General features: G+C 42.9%; 1 protein-coding gene across 8 annotated transcripts in view; it reads right to left on the bottom strand.

The window, feature by feature from the left end:
* TSPOAP1 (TSPO associated protein 1) overlaps positions 1–21,525 on the bottom strand; it is a 268,852-nt gene that overhangs the window by 141,116 nt on the left and 106,211 nt on the right. For 7 of the 8 annotated variants that reach the window (XM_077294576.1, XM_077294575.1, XM_077294581.1 and 4 more), the window contains 3 exons: positions 15,942–16,046; positions 9,448–9,576; positions 9,119–9,295 (listed from right to left, as the gene is read on the bottom strand). The exons of the other annotated variant lie outside the window; for it this stretch is intronic. In XM_077294576.1, the coding sequence (XP_077150691.1) occupies positions 9,119–9,295; positions 9,448–9,576; positions 15,942–16,046 (411 nt within the window). The remainder of the gene's footprint in view (positions 1–9,118; positions 9,296–9,447; positions 9,577–15,941; positions 16,047–21,525) is intronic. 8 annotated transcript variants of the gene reach the window in all.

Raw genomic sequence — 21,525 nt, 5'->3', positions numbered from 1 at the left:
TTTCATTACATGGAACTTATTGATGTTAGTACCATAGAAAAATCTGTGATGCCCATGCAATTATTCAGATCATTCACAGAAATTTAGCTCTCTTATTAGCTTTAGAGATTGGAATTTTACCGACACATCCTACAAGGGGCTGAAGAGTAGAGTATAATGTGTCCACAAAATGATTTATCTGAGGAATCATCAGAAAATGTTTTCCTAGTTGTCAGCAGCCCTTGGCCATCTTGGGTGATACTATAGCTTTTATGCCTACTGTCACAAAACAGCTGAGGTTAGAAACAAAATTGGAGCGGAATGTGAAAACCACATTCCCTGCTGCGCTTTGAGAGAAATGCCTAGCAACCACATCCCTAATTACATAAAAAGTCACCAGTACAAAACTCTACAGCTATAAATAAATATAATGAATGCTTTTGTAGCCTTCAAACATCTTCATCAAAAGGCTTCTGCACCGATTACATAAGATTATGACCGCAGAAAAGGCAAACAGACACCTGCGGATCTACAGATCTGCAAATCTGAAAAGCACTTTACAAAGTTAAAGGGCTACAAAAATGAATCAGTCTATCACCATAATCTTTACATGCAGACATGATTGTCTATTACAGCTGAAGATCGCATTGCCCTGTAAAAAAAACAACAAGGTTTTCAGACACCCGTCAATTACATTTTTGCCATCTGTAAATATAGTGAGCAAATGAGCATTGTCTTGAAAAAGTATTCATACCCTGTGAACTCTTCCAGATTTTTTTTTTTTTCACAAAACACCCACAATCTTACCGTACATGTATTTCATTGTGATTTTATGTGGTATATCAACACTGATTAGCAAGTATTTGTGATGGCTAAAAGGAAATTATCCACTGTTTTCTAATTATTGTTAAAATATAAATCTCAAAATTGTGATATACATTTGTATTCAGCCCCCGAGTCAATACTCTGTAGAACCATGTTTTGCTGCAATTATTGCTGAAAGTCTTCTGGGGTCTGTCTCTACCACCTTTGCACATCTAGAGGCTGAAATTTTTGCCCATTCTTCTTTGCAAAAAAAACCTCTAGCACAATGAAATTGGATAGAGAAAAGCAATATTCTAGTCTTACTACAGATTCTCAATGGGATTAGGGCCAGACTGTTGACAGATCAGAGAAACTTCTTCCACATGCTAGATGTGCTCCTTAAATGGCATGTGGAAGAAGGTGCTTTGCTCAGATGAGACCATTGTAGAACTTTTGGGGCTAAAGGTAAAATACCATGAGTGGCACGAAAACTAGCAGTGCACATCACCCTGAAAACACCATCCCCACCATCAAATATGGTGGTGGCAGCATCATGAAGTAGAGATGATTTTCTTCAGCAGGGACAGGGAACCTCGTTAGAGTTGATGAGAAGATGGATGGTAAAGGGCAATCCTGGAGGAAAACCAGTTATAGACTGCAAAATACTTGAGAGTGGTATGCAGGTTCAACTTCCATCAGGACAACGACCCTAAACATCCTGCCAGAACTACAATGGAAAGGTTTAGCTCAAAGCATATTCCTGTGTGTGAAATACATAAGCTACTTACCGATAGCGGTGTTTTTTCAGGAGCCCATGACAGCACCACGAGAGAGGGGATCCGCCCTCAGGGACAAGAAACCTACAGACATAAAATGGTGGTACCTCTCTCCCGCATCAGTTGGTTCCAGAGCATGAGAGGACCCCCTTGGTTAGTAACACAGATACAGCATAAACTATGGTACAATTCACCATGTGAGTGAAAGTAGGATTTAAAGGAAAAACTAAAGTGTTGAGCCATCCGAGAAAGAATAGGGTAGGGAATATAAGGGTGCTGTCATGGGCTCCTGAAAAAACACTGCTACCGGTAAGTAGCTTACGTATTTATTCAGTCGCCATGACAGCACCACGAGAGACTTTCAGAGAAGTAAGGAAGATTTAGGGAGGGATAACTGCCTCAAGCACCCTTCTCCCAAACGTGAGGTCGGAGGAGCCACCCAGATCCAATCTATAGTGTTTAAGAAAGGTAGATGGAGAAGACCATGTGGCTGCCTTACAAATGTCTTCAATCGACACCTCTGATCTCTCCGCCCAGGATGTTGCCACGGCTCGAGTGGAGTGAGCTTTTATACCTTCTGGGATCTCCATGCCACCTGCTGTATAAGCGAGAGAGATCGCCTCCCTGATCCATCTGGCTAGTGTGTTTTTAGATACTCTAAGACCCTTTCTAACTCCCTGATAAGATATAAATAAAGAGTTATCTTTTTTCCAGGTATTTGTAACTGAAATATATTTAAGACGTCATCTTCTTACATTTAAAGAATGAAATTTATGTTCCTTATCATTAGTAGGATTAGAACAAAATGAAGGTAGGACCACCTCTTGTAACCTATGAAATCTTGAAGCAACTTTTGGAAGATAAAGGGGATCAGGTTTCATAATAACTATCGTACCTAAACTGCATGCATGTATGGAGGTTGTCTAGATAACGCTTGTAGATCACTAACCCTTCTTGCGGACGTGAGTGCAACTAAGAGGGCTGTTTTAACCGACAGGATATTTATTGGGATAGTATCAATAGGTTCAAATGGGGCTTGCGTTAAAGCTGAGAGTACAAGATTTAGGTCCCATAGAACTATTTTTTGTTTAATGACTGGTCTGCATCTAGTAACTACCTTGAAGAACCAGGATATCCAGTGATTGCTGGCTAAGTTAGAATTGTATAGCGCCCCCAGAGCCGACACTTGAACTTTGAGAGTGCTTGTGGCTAAGCCAATTTCTAGACCCTTTTGTAAGAATTCTAAAATTTGATTAATACAAGGTTTCCGGTCAATTTGTGCTCCTGAAATTGATAGGAATTTTTTCCAAATCCTGACATATGTTTGTCGTAGAGGTTTTCCTACTTTTTAAAAGTGTATTTACAAGATCTCGAGAAAACCCCTTCCCCCTTAGTAATGACCTCTCAAATTCCACGCTGCTAGGTGTAAATTGGCTACTCGTGGATGGAGAATTGGGCCCTGGGAGAGGAGATCTGGTAATTCTGGGAGAATCCATGGTTGGGTAATAGACATCTTCCTCAGCCAAGGAAACCACAACCTCCTGGGCCAGAATGGGGCTATCAGGATTACTCGGGGCCTGTCTTCCCGTATTTTCCTCAGAACTATTGGAATTAAGTTTAGAGGGGGAAAGGCATAAGCGAGACTTAAGTGCCAAGAGATTAGAAGAGCGTCCACTGCATACGGGTTGTCTCTTGGATTTAAGGAACAGAATTGGTGTACTTTTTTGTTTCCTCGGTTGGCAAAAAGATCTATTTCTGGACATCCCCATATTTGCACGATCTGATTGAAGATGGTCAAATTTAGTGACCAATCCCCCTGTCTGTTTGTTGCGGCTTACATAGTCGGCCATGGTATTGAGCTTTCCCTTTATGTGAAGAGCCGTAAGAGAAAGTAGGTGATTCTCGGCCATCTGAAAAATACGATCCGCGACCTCCATTAATGAACCGGACCGCGTACCTCCTTGATGGTTAATATAGGCTACGGTTACCTGGTTGTCTGAGAACAGCCTGACGTGTCGACCCTGTAGGGGTATAAGAAAACTATTTAAAGCACGTTCTACCATTAACAATTCTTTTAGATTGGAAGATGAGTTTTGTTCAGATTTGTGCCCCCCATCCCTTGGGGCTAGCATCTGTAGTTATTATATTAGTTACATGATTTGTCCAGGGAACCCCTCTACGTAAATTTGGTATGTGTGTCCACCAACTTAATGAATGAATAGTTTCAATGGACAGTGAAAATTTGCTGTCAAGATGAGCTCCTAGTCGACGAGAATTATGTAGGACATCCCACTGTAGCGTTCTGGTGTGATATTGAGCCCAGAGAACCGCCAGAATACAAGATGTAAGTGAACCCAAAAGTGACATTGCTCCTCTTACGGAGACTAATGGATGGCTAATCATCCTGGTGGCCAGCTGTTGGATACTATCCACTTTTGAATCTGGTAGGCGACATTCCTGCTGACTAGAATCTATGACAAGACCCAGAAATTACTGTGGTTTTAAGGGCTGTAAACAAGATTTTTTGAGATTAATGATCCAACCTAATCGGTGCAACGCCGCTATCACCTTCCCTAATTGGTCTCTGCAATGTGACTCTGAATGTCCCACATCAATAAATCATCTAGGTAGGGAATTATTAATATGTTCTGTTCGTGAAGGTGCGCCATAACCTCTACCATGATCTTAGTAAATACACGGGGTGCAACTGCGACTCCAAAGGGAAGTGCCCGATATTGAAAGTGTTCTACTGTGCCAGCAAGTGAAACCGCCACCCTAAGAAAGCGTTGATGATCTACGTGTATTGGGACATGATAATAGGCGTCTTTTAGATCTAAGACAACCATGAAGCAATTGTTAAAGAGAAGCTTAATTGCCGTCTTTACAGACTCCATTTTGAAGGACGGAACCAGCAAAAATTTATTCAGGCCTTTTAAGTTGATGATGGTACGAAATGATCCGTCAGGTTTTTTGACCAAGAACAAAGGGGAATAGAACCCCTTATCTCTTTCTTCCGCGGCTACTTTAATCAGAACCCTTTTTTGCTGAAGTTCCTGAACTTCCGACTCCAGTGCCAATTGCTCTGCAGAGGAAGAACGGATAGGCGTCAATTTAAATTTGTCCTGAGGAACTCGATGGAACTCGAACATCAGACCCGCTTCAATAATATTGAGAATCCATGGGCTATTGGTGATCTGTATCCAGGCCGGATGGTAGGCTAAAAGCCTACCCCCCACCTGGTCCGTCAGTCATTGTGGTTTTTTAAAGTCCCGAGAGGAATTAAACATATATCCTCTACCTCTTCTCCTATTGCTGTCATATCTGGTTGATTCTCTGTTTGATCTTCTGCGGTTAGACCATCCTCTGTTGTAATCCCGTCTATAAAAGGGTCTCCTTAAGAAAGGAAATCGCTTTTTATTATCTCCGGCCTTTTCCAATAGTTCATCCAGAACTGTTCCAAACAAATGAGCTCCTTCACAGGGAATGCTACACAGCTTTGATCTGGCCTGTAAATCTCCTGGCCAACATTTTATCCACAGCGCTCTACGGGCTGCATTAGATAGGGCTGAAGATCTGGCGGCCAATTTAACAGAATCCGCTGACGCAACTGAAAGGAAAGCTGCTGCATCCTGAATTATAGGCATGGAAGATAAGATCTCATTTCTGGGAACCTTATTTTTGAGTTGATCCTCTAGGTGGCCCAGCCACACCATTAACGACCGAGCTGTGCAAGTGGCTGCAATTGCTGGCCTCAGGGATCCTGCTGATGTTTCCCAAGCACCTTTAAGGAAGACGTCAGCTTTCCTATCCAGTGGGTCCTTTAGATTTCCTAAATCTTCAAATGGAAGAGAGGTTTTTTTGCACGCCTTGGCCACTGCTGCATCCAGTTTTGGGGCCTTGTCCCATGAGGATGATGCTTCCTCATCAAATGGATACCTCCTTTTGAATGCTGGTGGAAGCGAACCCTTCCTTTCGGGTTTCTTCCATTCCCTTTTAATCAATGTTTTTATCTTATCCACTACCGGAAAAGACCTTCAGGATTTCCGATCTATACCCTTGAACATTATGTCCTGAATGGAGCATGCTGACTGTGTCTCATCAATCTCCATTGTGTTGTTGACTGCTTTAACCAGGTGGTTAACCCTATCGAGCGACAGACAGGCCTGGCTGGATACTATGTCCCCCGACGAGGAGGAGGATGAGAGGGAATCTGAGCTCAGTTCACCCGAGTCTGAATCTATATCTGAGACTGGGGACGTAACTTCCTTCCTCTTTTTGCCATCCGTTTTCTGAGACCTGGATTTTATAGAACCTCTGACTTCTTGTCTAACCATCTCTCTTAGCGTACAAGTAAGGTCAGGGGCCTCTTCCTCAATTAAGTGTTGTATGCAGGATCTACATAATCTCCTTTTATGCCCATCTGGGAGCGGTTCCCCACACTCGGCACACTCCCTATGTTTGGCCTTGGTAAAACATTTCCTCCCCTAGCAAGGAGAGAGGGAATATAAGGGGGATAACAGTCAGTAAGTGAACTTCCACGTAGATCACTTACCCAGCCCTGCAGCGAGTGGTACCGTAGACGGGGGGTCCTTCCTAGCCGGTGATTCTTTACGGCTTGAGGACTTGTTCGGTCTTGACTTTTGAGTCTCTTTAGCTCTACCAGCGCGACTACTGCCACTAGAACGGCGCTGGGAGATCACCTGAGACTCTTCCGAAACCTGAATCTGCTGCTGCTTGTCCAGCTGCTGTGCTCCCTCTGGCGATTCCATCTTAAGAATGGGTCAGGAGCACCTTGCAGCCCTCATACACTACTTTAAATACGCCCTCAAGGTACCGCCCCCGGATGGGGGTCAGCAGGATCTCCAGGTGGCTTGCCCGGTACCATGAACTGATAGATAAGGTGTGTTATCCCCTCTCAGGGCCACGCCCCTGTCGCCGACCAGGGAGATCTCCGCCCCTTCCTGGGACCAAGCCCGGCTCGGATGCCGGAGCGCTGCCATCGGCTGGAACGGCGCTACTGCGCATGCCCCGCCGCGTCATCAGGCCGCGCCGCCTAGTCGCATCATCCGGACACGCCTCTTCCTGTCGTGACCGAGGACGCCAGCACCGCCCGGACCGACGCACACGCCCCCAGCAGGCTGCAGACAGACCCCAGAGGCCTCAGCAGGCGCGGCCATCGAGGGAAGACCCCACATACTTGCCAGGTACCTGCGACGATGGACCACATCGGAAGCCAGGCCTTTTTACCCAAGGCTGCTTCTCCCTGCTGTCACCGACACCAGCCAGTTCCCCTGCCATGTGGTGCTTCCAGCATCCTGATCAGGCCGAGGTAAGGGACCCCCGCTACCTGCACCGTTCTGTCAGGAGTGGGATATCTTCTTTTTCTTCGACCTTCTTCTCAAGGCCTGCCTGAAGAGGTTCCCCTGTCAGGGACAGGAAACCAACTGATGCGGGAGAGAGGTACCGCCCTTTTATGTCTGTAGGTTTCCTGTCCCTGAAGGTCGGACCCCCTCTCTCGTGGTGCTGTCATGGTGACTGAATAAAAGCCCAGTTACAGTCCAGGCCAAAATCCCATTGAGTATCTCTGGCAAGACTTGAAAATTGCTGTTCACAGACACCTCCATCCAATCTCATTGAGCTAGAGTAAGTGTGTAAAGAAGAATGTGCACAAATTTCAGAGCGCTAGATGTGCAAAGCTGGTAGAGACATACCTCAAAGATTTTCAGCAGTAACTGCAGCGGAAGGTGGTCCTGCAGAGTATTGAGTCAGGGGGACTGAACATAAATGCATGTCACAATTTTCAGATTGATATTTTTCAAATAATTAGAAAAGAGTATCATTTCCTTTATACTTCACAAATACTTGACTTATACTTGGGTGTAACATGAAAAAAAAGTGGAAAAGTTCACTGCAGTTCCCATGTTCATGTATTCATATATTGTACAGGTGCATATAACAAAATTAGAATATCATCAAAAAGTTAATTTATTTCAGTTCTTCAATACAAAAAGTGAAACTCATATTATATAGAGTCATTACAAACAGAGTGATCTATTTCAAGTGTTTATTTCTGTTAATGTTGATGATAATGGCTTACAGCCAATGAAAACCCAAAAGTCATTATCTCAGTAAATTAGAATACTTTATAACATCAGCTTGAAAAAATGATTTTAAAATCCGAAACGTTGGTCTACTGAAACGTATGTTCAGTAAATGCACTCAATACTTGGTCGGGGCTCCTTTTGCATCAATTACTACATCAATGCGGCGTGGCATGGAAGTGATCAGCCTGTGGCACTGCTGAGGGGTTATGGAAGCCCAGGTTGCTTTGATAGCAGCATTCAACTTGTCTGCATTGTTGTGTCTGCTGTCTCTCATCTTCCTCTTGACAATACCCCATACATTCTCTATTGGGTTAAGGTCAGGTGAGTTTGCTGGCCAATCAAGCACAGTGATGCTGTTGTTTGTAAACCAGGTATTGGTACTTTTGGCAGTGTGGACAGGTGCCAAGTCCTGCTGGAGAATGAAATTTCCACCTCCAAATAGCTTGGCGGCAGAGGGAAGCATGAAGTGCTCTAAAATTTCCTGGTGGACGGCTGTGCTGACTTTGGTCTTGATAAAACACATTGGACCTACACCAGCAGATGACATGGCTCCCCAAACCGCAACTGATTGTGGATACTTCACACTAGACATTAGAAAACAAGGTCCCAGAGTCTGGAGGAAGAGTGGAGAGGCGCACAATCCAAGTGTAGGTCCACTGTGTTTTATCAAGACCAAAGTCAGCGCAGCCGACTACCAGAAAATTTTAGAGCACTTCATGCTTCCCTCTGAGCCAAGCTTTTTGGAGATGGAAATTTCATTCCCCAGCAGGACTTGGCACCTGTCCACACTGCCAAAAATACCAATACCTGATTTAAAAACAACAGCATCACTGTGCTTGATTGGCCAGCAAACTCGCCTGACCTTAACCCCATAATCTGTGGGGTATTGTCAAGAGGAAGATGAGAGACACCAGACCCAACAATGCAGATGAGCTGAAGGCTGCTATCAAAGTAACCTGGGCTTCCATAACACCTCAGCAGTGCCACAGGCTGATTGCCTCCATGCCACGCCGCATTGATGCAGTAATTGATGCCAAAGGAGCCCCGACCAAGGATTGAGTGCATTTACTGAACATACATTTCAGTAGGCCAACATTTCGGATTTTAAAATAATTTTTTCAAGCTTGTGTTATAAAGTAGTCTAATTTACGGAGATAATGACTTTTGGGTTTTCATTGGCTGTAAGCCATAATCATTAATATTAACAGAAATAAATACTTGAAATAGATCACTATGTTTGTAAAGACTAATATAGGAGTTTCACTTTTTGTATTGAAGAACTGAAATAAATTAACTTTTTGATGATATTCTAATTTTGTGAGAAGCACCTACATGTATTACAGTATCCTAGTCATGGATTGCTATACGTCATCCTTAGTGGAGAAGACAGCACACCATACAGAAGAATTTGTGATCGCTACAGTAGCCGCTATGGAGGGTTTCCGTGCCACTTACCTTCCCACCTGACAGCTTAGCCTGCAGCTCTTGGCACTCTTGCTTTAAAGTTTCAATCTGTTTGTCTTTTGCTAATAAAGCACTAGCCTGGTCACTCATATCCTTTGCTCGCTGGCGTGCGAATGCCTTCTTACACCGCTCCAAACTGGCCCCCCTAAGGTGTATTGGAGTATTGACCTACGAGTTAAGAGAAGGTGATGAAAGCTATGGCTTGAATTATTCATCTATTGTTGGAGAAAAGCTGACATATTAGTAAGCCGGAGATAGGATTTTATGAAAAATGACCTGACACGTTTGCATGACGACTTTCCCCAGAGGGTAGTACGCACCATTTTCAGATTTGCCTCTTGAAGTTTATGAGCTCTTTCTTCCAAGCGTTTGGCTATAATTGCAAGTTCTGCGTTTTTCCTCTTTAGCCTTTTCACCTTCTCCTCAGTCTCAGGAATGCTGCTTTTTCTCTGAGAAAGGTAAATTGAATATTTTAGTTTTAAATGGAATCTGTCACCAGGTTTTTGTCACCTAATCAGATTAGCAGCCTTGTATAGAGACAGAGACCTGGATTCCAGGGATGTGTTACTTACTGGGCTGCTTGCAATAGTTTTGACAGAATCACAATTTTATCAGCAGATCATCACTAGAGGACTGGTAAACTTGCTGTCATGTAGTCCTCCATATTCGTGAGCACTGAGTAATCCCGCTCCCACAACCGATTGCCAGCTTTCTGTATACACTTTGCATAGGCATAAAGCTGCCAATCAGCGGTGTGGGCGGAGTTATACAGAGCTCGGCATTCAGAGAACTGCTAAACCTGCAGCAGTTAGATCAGTGATTTTATCAAAACTGCAGCAAGCAGCCCAGTAAATGATATATTGCTGTAATCAGGGTATCCACCCCTACATCATATTGCTCACAGATGGAGCAGCAAATACCTGGTGACAGGTTCCTTTTAAGAAACATGTAAATATAAGTGTGTAACCACAGCAATGTTATACACACTATGGCACAAGAGATAATGGCTAACCACTGGCCAAAGAAACATTTTCTAGTAAGACTGACTTCTGGCTGATGTTAAAGAGTATTCTTATCCCAAACACATGTATGGACTATGCACAAAATTGAATACTGAAGTCTATAGTAATAATGGAAAGAGCCATGCAAACTATCCTCAGCTGTTCCCCAACTACTATAGGCCTTAATGGGAATCATATTCCTCACCAATCGTTATTCCGATGCCTCTGCCTTGTGCCAGTCATTACACTGGTTACCCATCCACTCCAGAATCCAGTACAAACTTATTACCCAAAGCACTCAATGGCTCAGCACCACCCTACATCTCCTCCCTGGTCTCAGCCTACCACCCTACCCGTGCCCTCCGCTCCGCTAATGACCTGAGGTTAGCATCCTCAATAATCAGAACCTCCCACTCCCGTCTCCAAGACTTTACACGTGATGTGCCAATTCTTTGGAATGCACTACCCAGGTTAATACGATTAATCCCCAATCTCCACAGTTTTAAGCGTGCCCTAAAAACACATTTGTTCAGACTGGCCTACCGCCCCAACGCATTAATCTAACTATCCCTGTGTGGCCCATTCACAAAAAAACCCAAAACAAACCATAATCAGGTTCCTCGCATCATGTTCTCATACGCTTTATACATTTAATAGCCCTCTGTGTCTGTACTGTTACATATTTAGGCTGTTAACTGGTTCATGCAGCTTTACAGGAACACCCGAGCCTTACACTATGGCTGGTCCGAACAACAAAAGCAATTGTTACCATCCACCTCTCGTGTCTCCCCTTTTTCCTCATAGATTGTAAGCTTGTGAGCAGGGCCCTCACTCCTATTGGTATCTGTTTTAATCTGTGTTTATTGCTATGCTGTAATGTCTATTGTCTGTACAAATCCCCTCTATAATGTAAAGAACTGCAGAATATGTTGGCGCTATATAAATAAAATTATTATCATCTGAAAGTAGGATCAAACCTCATAAGCCAGATATATGGACATGCAAACTGTAGGAATTAGAATAAAATAATACTTTGACATCTGTAATCCGATGTCCTATTCTAGAGAATTCCATGTCAATATCTAAATCAGCTGGTAAGATCTATGGGCCGGACACAGATCTCCCCGAGAATCTGCCTCCAGAGCTTATTTTAAATGAAATGGGGCATTACCAGTGCGAGACATGTAGATCAGGAGAACGGCATAACAGTCATTAGATTAGTCACCAGATTCTCTGGGAGATCAGTGTACAGCCCATAGATCTTACCAGCTCACATAGATATTAAAGCGCCACTCCAGCGTGTTTTTTTTTATTGCACCGCTGGAGTGGTGCTTCAAATGTAATTCCCTTGTCCCATACTGTCGCCGTCTTCATAGTTTTCCAGCATCATTCGAGTCAGTCTCCGGCAAAAAGCGACCTGCCGGCAGCTCCAGTGTTTCATGCAGATGCGCGGCACACTTTTTCAAAACAGGTCTATGAGATCCTTGTTCTGGCTCTCATTGAGAGCTTGTAACGTAACTTCTGATTTCTGGCCAGTCAGAAGCTGCGCTCACAAGATAGCGTCGTGGGACCGAAAAACTGTGAAGACGCCCGAGTATTTTACCGGGGGCAGGGGGCCTTATGTTAGAAGCACCTCTCCAGCGCTGAAAAAAAAAAAAAGCGCTGGCGTGTTACTTTAAGAAAAACATGGAAATCTCTTGAATAAGGTATCCGATTAAAGATGTAAAAGTATAATTTTATTGAACTTCCTATGACCTGCATGCATGTATGTATAGACAACTTAGGAGCGTAGATCATACAGACAAGATTCCCTTTAAAGGGCCACTGTCACCCCCTCCAGCCGTTCTAAACTAAAAGAGCCACCTTGTGCAGCAGTAATGCTGCAGTCTAACAAGGTGGCTCTTTTAGTTTTTGATTCAGTTATTACCTCAATAAAGCGTTTTAAAAATTGGCCACAAATACCAGATTTTGTACCTGGAGGCGGTCCGAATCGTCCTCTATGAATCTCCCAACTGCCGTCACTCTTCTCTTCTGCGGCGATGGTCGCCGCCCCCTGAGCGCTGTTTCTTCTTAAATCCGGCGCCTGCGCTGTGCGTGCCTGCCTGGGGCCTGCGCAGTCTTCATTGTCAGTCACAGCTCAGATGCAGGGTGCCTGACTGCGCCTGTGCGGCCACCCTGTTGCTTAATCCCCACCCCGCACTGTGTTATTCATTATGCACAGTGCGGGGCTGGGGTTCCTGGGCATGCGCAGTGCGCTGTTTAGACGCTCCCCAGCTCAGACGCTCCCCAGCTCAGATGCTCCCCAGCTCAGATGCTCCCCAGCTCAGACGCTCCTCCAGCTCCCCCGCCTTCCCAGGAACCCCAGCCCCGCACTGTGCATAATGAATAACACAGTGCGGGGCGGGGATTCAGCAACAGGGTGGCCGCACTGCCCGCACAGGCGCAGTCAGGCACCCTGCATCTGAGCTGTGACTGACAATGAAGACTGCGCAGGCCCCAGGCAGGCACGCACAGCGCAGGCGCCGGATTTAAGAAGAAACAGCGCTCAGGGGGCGGCGACCATCGCCGCAGAAGAGAAGAGTGACGGCAGTTGGGAGATTCATAAAGGACGATTCGGACCACCTCCAGGTACAAAATCTGGTATTTGTGGCCAATTTTTAAAACGCTTTATTGAGGTAATAACTGAATCAAAAACTAAAAGAGCCACCTTGTTAGACTGCAGCATTACTGCTGCACAAGTTGGCTCTTTTAGTTTAGAACGGCTGGAGGGGGGTGACAGTGGCCCTTTAAATCAAGAGGACTGTGAGGAAGTGTAGCCACTTATACATTGAATTGCAAGGTTACAATGGTCAAACACTCAAGATCAAGGGTCTTCTGTTTGCCTGACAGTGAAGCCAGTAGTTATAACTAACACTTAAACTGGTTATTCCACAAAGTACATTTTAAGTAACAGATTTTAAATAAAAATAAACTCTATAATTGGAAGTATTTAAAAAAAATGTTCCTGTACTGATATAATCTTATAGATGTGCCCCTGCTGTGTACGGTGTAATTGCTGTGTCTGACCGTACAGGAACATGGCCTGATCATACCACAGCTCCTGGGCAGGGGAGGAAGCAAAAGAGTATATACAGTCAGGACAGCAGGGGATTACAGCTGATTCTTTCTGTGAGGTAAAACAAGTTTTTGAACAAGCATGGAAAGGTTTCTCCTTATAGCATTTGTGATCCCCTGATGCCCTGTCTGTACACTGTTTTGCTTTCCCACCTGCCCAAGAGCTGTGGTATGATCAGACCACGTTCCTGCACCATCAGATACAGCCATTACACAGTAGGCACACATTTATAAGATTATATCAGCGCAGGAACACTTTATTTTACCACATTCAATTGAAAAACTTATTTTTATTCAAAGATCTATTGATTACAGTATACTTTGTTCATGCGACAACCCCTTTAACATAAACCTCAGCCTTAGAGTCTGTACTGCTGCCACTGAAGTGCATGAGAGCCGCAAGCCCAGGGCAGAGCAGGTGTGGTACTTGTGTGACGGGAGGGAGAAGTGTTGCTCTTTTATTATTTATTTTTTTCATTATTTGACAAATTTCCTAATGTGTAACTACTGGAAGAGTAATTCTAATGAAAGAGCAGGGCACTATTGTGGAAATCAGATCCCACTGACTACCATGCAAGTGGACTAACCCAAATTAAAGCACGGCTTATAGTAGCCAGGATTACCTTACATGAACAGAGTCCCAGTGCCTGATCACACATTGCACATCACATTCACAATTCTGATCTTTTAGTACCTTCTCCAATCATAAGAGTACATTTTTTATTGCAGTCAGTGGCATCACCAGAACAACTTTAACTTGAAATAAAACACCATAACTTGTTTCACTGCTTCACCAGTCACAGCTTTATTGGCAAGTGAAAAGGAGAAAGCAACTATAATAAACTTATCTTGACATAAGAGTTAAATGTAAAACGTTCTGTGGTCTAAGGATATCAAAACTGACTTTTTGGAGTATAAAAATTGAAGTTTTCCGGGCTGAGAATAGTCTGCAGTCATTCTATGCGACTGTCGAATCTTGACCCTGTGTGATACACACGCTCTCACAATTAGGCCGGAGTCACACTAGAGAGTTTTATGGACGTATGAGAGGCGCAAAAACTACGCATTGCACACGGACCAATGATTCTCTATGGGGCAGCTCCTATCTGCCGTATATTTCTCAGCCGTATTTTACGGGTTGAGAAAATCGCAGCATGCTGCGTTTGTCAGCATATTGCGCAAAAAATCCACCAATGAAAGTCTATGGGGGCGAGAAAAATACGGATTACACATGGACCATGCGTGTGACTTGCGAGAAATACGCAGCGGTGTTCTATAGAAAAGCCGGCGATTCAGTGCGGTTACAGTAAAATCACACTGACAGAATAGAATAGATAGAATAAATGTCTACACATAGTATAGGTATATATATATATATATATATATATATATATATATATATATATATATATATATATATATATATATATCAGTGAGACATATATTTATATTTAATACAGCGCTAGATAGCATAAAAGCCAGTAATTCAATTGCCAGCTTTTCCTATCTCCTTGTGAAACCCGACAGGATATGAGACATGGTTTACATACAGTAAACCATTTCATATCCCTTTTTTTTTTTTGCATATTCCTCACTACTAATGTTAGTAGTGTGTGTGTGCAAAATTTTGGGGCTCTGTTAAAATAAAGGGTTAATTCACGGAAAAAACTGGCGTGGGCTCCCGCGCAATTTTCTCCACCAGAGTGGGAAAGCCAGTGACTGAGGGCAGATATTAATAGCCTAGAGAGGGACCATGGTTATAGGACCCCCCTGGCTACAAACATCTGCCCCCAGCCACCCAAGAAAAGGCACATCTGTAAGATGCGCCTATTCTGGCACTTAGCCTCTCTCTTCCGATAATCTCGCCGTACGGATGGCATACGGAGGTTTACATGTGCAAAATACGCAGCCACACCCTGCCTACGGATGACATACGGATCACTGTTTTGGGATCATTTCTGCGTATTACGCATGTAAAATATGGACCGTATTTCCCTACCCTGAGTGTGACACCGGCCTTATATTCCCATCACGACTCGTGTGTGGACTAAACTCTTATCCACTTCTCTCTTTAGAACACTGAGAGAAACAGAAGAGTCCAGTCTGCATCGCCCCCTCACATGGGGAACACAGCAGAATCATGACAGTGTGCCTCACACATCGCACAATTTGGTAGTCTGAGGACACAAGTGACTGTAGACTATTCCTCCCTGACAGAAATTCCTAAAATATCTCCCACTATGGAACACATTTGTCCCCCTCTAGAACAAGTAAAGAAAACCTGCTGCAGTCTAAGTGGAACAGTAAAGATTTTAATACAACACTGCAATACATGAACCACGGCTGCACACGAACAGTCTCGATGCATAATTGGCAAGTAAAAGTCTCAGAATTGAAATCTGTGGCTGGATAGTTGTTTACTCACGGTTCTCATGCTATAAAAAAGAAAAAAAATGGCAAAATGGCAGTGCAAATATACAACAAAACAAGAGGCTGATACTTCTATTTTTTGTTTAACAATGCTGAAGAATATAGGCGATTCTTCATTAAATAAGGTTCTTGACAGGACCATGAAAACAGCCCGTTCATGGATATTCAGAATACATACTAGGCCCCGTACAGGAATAGGAGATGTACATGTTCTCTAAACAGCCAATTATGGAAATGAAAAGTCAATGAATATTAACAAAAAATCTCACCAATATAATATTTTCTTCTTTCAAATCTTTACAGCGCTGCTCCAACTCTCGTAGTGCGCTCAGCAAATCTGACCCTTTTGCTGAAGGAGAAGGTTCACTGATATTCTGCACAACATATCAGAACATTAATATTGCATCATAATTATATTACATGATTCAACCAGTAATGAAACAAATGATTGGATTGTTTTTTTTGGGTCTCCACTTTGATACATTACATGTGCAATTTATAAAATGTCTGCTCACAAAAAGTGATCATGTTGTATTTGTCGCAGTTCTCGCAGGGCTGCCTTGGTTTAAAGACTGATGCAACAATACAGCTTCACATGCACGTGCCACATTCCATGTATTTGATGATATATGGAGAATGTATTGTTGTAATCTGAGTGGCGATACTATGTAACAAATTACAGATGCTTTCTCTGCGGAAAATCCTCACATTATCTCGGTCGCCTGTAAGTCTGAACAATCGTGGTGATAAAAATCCAGAAAAAAATTTAGTCAAGACATGAAATAAATGAAAAATAATTGTTGTAATAAATAAGCTGAGCTGTATGTAGGGATAAAAAAAACCTACACAACATATGTAAGTAAAATGGTTATCCTCCAATTGCACCTATAAAAGGATTTGTCTAACAAATGAGCATTCGACGCATGAGGCTGCCAGGTTACAGAATCTCCCAAGCTGGCTATATTCGCGCATTACCGTTCCTTCATCCTATCAAAAATTAAGAACTACAGGTCTTCTTCTTGGAAAGTCTTAATATCGATGAATTTGAACTTTCATGCATATTTTATTTAAAAAAATGTTCTTTCCCACTATGTTTCACAAACATATACATTTACAAACATGATGGCATCAGGTTTAATGGAAGGTGTTTGAGGAAGCAGAGGTTGGAACGTTTTAGAAAACTTAAGTTACATGTACCAGAATTTCTTCTGCCTTTGTCTATATTTTTCAACAAAAGATCTGCCAGAAAATACAGTAGCAGCAAATCTCATTCACTGTAAAATTTTCTGTGCAGCATATCAATTTATGCCGCAGTTTGTTTGCAGATTTTCTCCATTAAGTTTAGCAGCATGGCCAAACTCTGTGAGCATGGATCATTTTAAAATAAAAACACAAAAACCAAACAAAAATAAACCCACTACACACATTGTACTTGAAAGTCAAGTGTACATAGATCAGCGGGAAACGTTGCCATGAGAGTGCCGATGGAGATGAACATGAGTCACGATTCATCAATTCTGGCGATCTTCACCCCAGTCTAGATGACTGGGTGCGGTGGAGTTCGAGGCTCCTGATTCATTACGTGATGCAAGCTTCTTAATCCCTTAGTGACCGGGCCAATTTTTTTTTAAACTCTGACCAGTGTCACTTTATGTAGTAACTCTGGAATTCTTTAACAAGTCCCAATAATTTTGAGAATGTTTTTTGGAGGGGCTAATGAATCAGGGGAGTCACATAGGGGTGTGCGCTATATGTGCACCTCGCCACAAATCTTACTCCAGTCCCTACTGAAGAATTGTGGCATAGCGAATGGCGCTGCTCATCATGAATTTGACAAGCCGCAGTCGTCAGGCCCCCCGTCCTGCCCACCTTTGTTGGAGCAGGGCAAAAATGGTGTGAGAAACCCAAAAGTTGCAAATTTTATGACTTTGCAAGCTATTTATGCCACATAATGAATCAGGCCCATACTGTTCTTGTTTATTGGACAAGATCAGTACTTCCATGTGAGTAGCAACAAAATACGAATAATCTGCCCCAAATTTCTCTGACTTTACGAGTGAAAGTACCCTTAGTTTGAGATATGCAGAGGATATAACAGCAGAGTTTGTCATGTCATCAGCACAAAGATAAATCTAGAAACCAAACGTACTGGGATTATATAAAGGTAAAACAAGAGGGGCCGAAAACTGAACTTCAAAGAACCACGACAGAGTAGTGAATGGAAGCATAGCTGCCATAGATCATTGTATTTGACTTCCAATAGATCAGTGGTTCACAAATAGAGACTATGAAGAGAATTTAGTTGTGGATTTTGAGCCTGTATCCGGATTACATCCAACATGGGGGTTTAGCCAACATTGGGGGGGAGAAGGGAGAGAAGCCTTTTTGAGAACTGAGGTGGCAATAGCTGGGAAAAAGAGGTTCAGAGGCATCTGATTTGGTTAGAATCTATTCACCCGCTGTAGATTTTGTTGAGATGAATGGAGCAGTAGTAGAAATTGCTGCTGCATATGAATCCACTCTTACCAGGAAAAATACAAAGAAGCAGGACGGAACATAGATGGATTGTTGAACCATTAATTTATGCTCTGTGAAAATACAACAGCCTTTTTGCCTCTTTTCTCTCCATTTCAGATTTCTAATAATATTAAAATTTTATTTATTTTGTGTAAACCATTATTATGAAAGACGTAGTGATTTAGAAAGGTCTAAAGAGAGGAAACTGCAGATTTAAGCGGGTCTATGACAGGTCTCATGAAGACAAACAACCAGCGAGTACGGTACTTGGATTTTAGTTCTTTGGTTTTTTTAATGAGAGCAGTTTTTCAAAAGAACATTGTTAAGACTGACTAATACAATATACAGCTAAACATACAAAACAAAGGATTCCTGATTGTAACGAGTAACTAGTAACGACCCTTGTGCCAACCATACAGAACGTGCCAGCATGAGCAGATTTTTCTTGGCTCCAGCCTGCTAGTTCATTAATAAAGCATGTTCTAATGTAAATCTCAGACAAATGTGCTCTTGTTGAAATTTCAACCACAGCTTCACTTTGTGGCCAGGCTCTCACAAATTACTTTTATAAAACTATTAATACAGCAAAATAAAATATGTCCTGTACGTATAAAACAACCAGATTAATCAAAACCAATTAAAGAAACAGTCATATAATAACCTGATTTATTCACTTGGCCTAACCACAAATAAAATGATTTGTAGTTTCCTAAGGCTCTGTTCACATTTTTTTTTATCTCTACTGATCTGTAAAAGGCAGAACAAAGTAGGGTCCTCAGCTATTCACTGAAGTATAAATTAAGGGAGTCTGTCACTCCAAAACATGATTTAAACCATTTAGTCCTACGGATATTAGGACAGAGACATGATTTTATTTTCTATGTAAATGAGGGCCCCTTAATCTGTATTGCAGATATAAGTTTTATAAGGACTAAGTTGCCTACAGGACTGTAGACGTAGTGTTTAAATCGTGTATTGGGAGTGATGATCCTTTAGGAGTCTAAGTCAGTGAAACTCAATATCGGTCATGGCTTTTGAAAAACTTGAAACCATGATGCTAGTATGAACAGAAGTTCTGTTCTCTAGAGATGAGCAAATAGATTTGCACCACTATAGAATGGAGTCCTTGTTGGTACTCCCTGGCAGCCAGGTCAGAAATGATGGAGTCCAGGGCACGTCTTACAATCACAAGGCTGCTGACAAAGCTTTAGAATTCTCCTCTTGAACCCTTTCCATTTTTAGTTTAAGGGTCAGCGCACTGTGCAAATGCTCCGTTGTACAGTACAAACACAGTGGATGGGATTTATAGAAATCCCATGCCCAATGGGCTTCTATTTGACATGGCGCAAACTCACCCACGGTGCGGGTTTACAAGCCGCGACATGTAAATTTCTGTTTAGGAGAATATTATGTATTGGATAGAATAGATATTTATTGGATGCAGTAAATCCGCAGGGTTCAGTGAACACATGCAGAATTACCTGAGTGAATATATGCTGCGTCCAAAGCGCTGCTACTTCCTGATCATGGGAACGTAGCCCAAGAGCTCGCTAGCCTTCAAAGAGAAGTTGATAAAGCAGATAAAGCTGTGAAAGGATTTAAAAAATTACCGAAGAATTGGATATCTATTTCACAGTCTAGAAGATCATTGAAAAGTGGAGACATTTGCCCAAGCCAGGTTGTTCTAATAATATTAGATGTAGAAAAGAACAAAAAAATATCTGGAAAGAAGTTTTCGAGACTCCAAAATTTTAATCACTGGGCCTTCCGGTAGCAGTTAATATTCATGTCAAATTAATGTCAAGGGTATAGCAATAGAAAAAGGCTGAACAGATTATTATCAACATGCATACATGAAAGAACATCAGGGTCACACGAAAAAGTTTGTCCATGAACATCTAGAAAGCACCAGGACTTTTGTAACAATGTAATCTGTACAGACAAGAATTAGGCTATGTGCACACGCTGCGGATTTTGCTGCGGGTCCGCAGCGGTTTCCCATGCGTTTACAGTACAATGTAAACCTATGGGAAACGCAATCCGCAGTGCACATTGCTGCAGAAAAAAACGCGCGGAAATGCAGCGGTTTACATTCCGCAGCATGTCAATTCTTTGTGCAGAATCCACAGCGGTTTTACACCAGCTACATAATAGAAAACCGCAGTGGAATCTGCACAAAAACCGCGGTAAATCCACGGTAAATCCGCAGTAAAAACGCAGTGTTTTTGCCCTGCAGATTTATCAAATCCGCTGCGGAAAAATCTGCAGTGGAGCATTCTACGTGTGCACATACCTTTAGGGTAGTACCAGAAGACATGTCTGGTAAAAACAGAACACAGCAGTTCACCAGAATAGAATACTAATTTTACAGTAAAATGATGGAATATGGGTGGCTTTACCTGCATGGTAAAATGGTTAAATCGATACCTGAGTCTAACCATGATGTACTTTTGAAAGTACATAACTCATTTAAAGGGAACCTGTCACCCCCAAAATGGAAGGTGAGCTAAGCCCACCGGTATCAGGGGCTTATCTACTGCATTCTGTAATCCTGTAGATAAGCCCCCGATGTATCCTGAAAGATGAGAAAAAGAGGTTAGATTATAGTCACCCAGGGGCATTCCCCGCTGCGGTCCGGTCCGGGGCCTCCCATCTTCTTACGATCACGTCCCCTTCCTGTCTTCACGCTCCGGCGCAGGTGTACTTTGTCTGCCCTGTTGAGGGCAGAGCAAAGTACTGCAGTGCGCAGGCGCCAGGAAAGGTCAGAGAGGCCCAGCGTCTGCGCACTGCAGTACTTTGCTCTGCCCTCAACAGGGCAGACAAAGTACGCCTGCGCCGGAGCGTGAAGACAAGAAGAGGACGTCATTGTAAGAAGATGGGAGGCCCCGGACCGGACCGAGACAGGACCGCCCCTGGTCTAACCTCTTTTTCTCATCTTTCAGGATACATAGGGGGCTTATCTACAGCATTACAGAATGCTGTAGATAAGCCCGTGATGCCGGTGGGCTTAGCTCATCTTCAATTTTGGGGGTGACAGGTTCACTTTAACAAACAAATTTGATGGGACCAGAAGGAGTAATGTCTAGCAGTGTCACATCACCTCCAACTCTCATTACTGGTATGATGATCTCAGACTTGGGATGCCATTGGTGACATTCTTCATACACATTCTTCATGGCAAATGCACTGAGCAAATGCATTTGACTTTCCCCATAACCATCAAGCCCTGTACAGTTACAATTTTGGTGGGATCTTGACTGTGTTCTCAAAAAGTGTAGAAAACATCAGCAGAATACAAAAGTACTGATGCTAAACTGATACTCTTGAACTGCTCTA

The sequence above is a fragment of the Ranitomeya variabilis genome, chromosome 3 (genome assembly GCF_051348905.1).
Source record: "Ranitomeya variabilis isolate aRanVar5 chromosome 3, aRanVar5.hap1, whole genome shotgun sequence".
Taxonomy (NCBI): domain Eukaryota; kingdom Metazoa; phylum Chordata; class Amphibia; order Anura; family Dendrobatidae; genus Ranitomeya; species Ranitomeya variabilis.
This window is presented reverse-complemented; position numbering and strand designations above follow the sequence as displayed.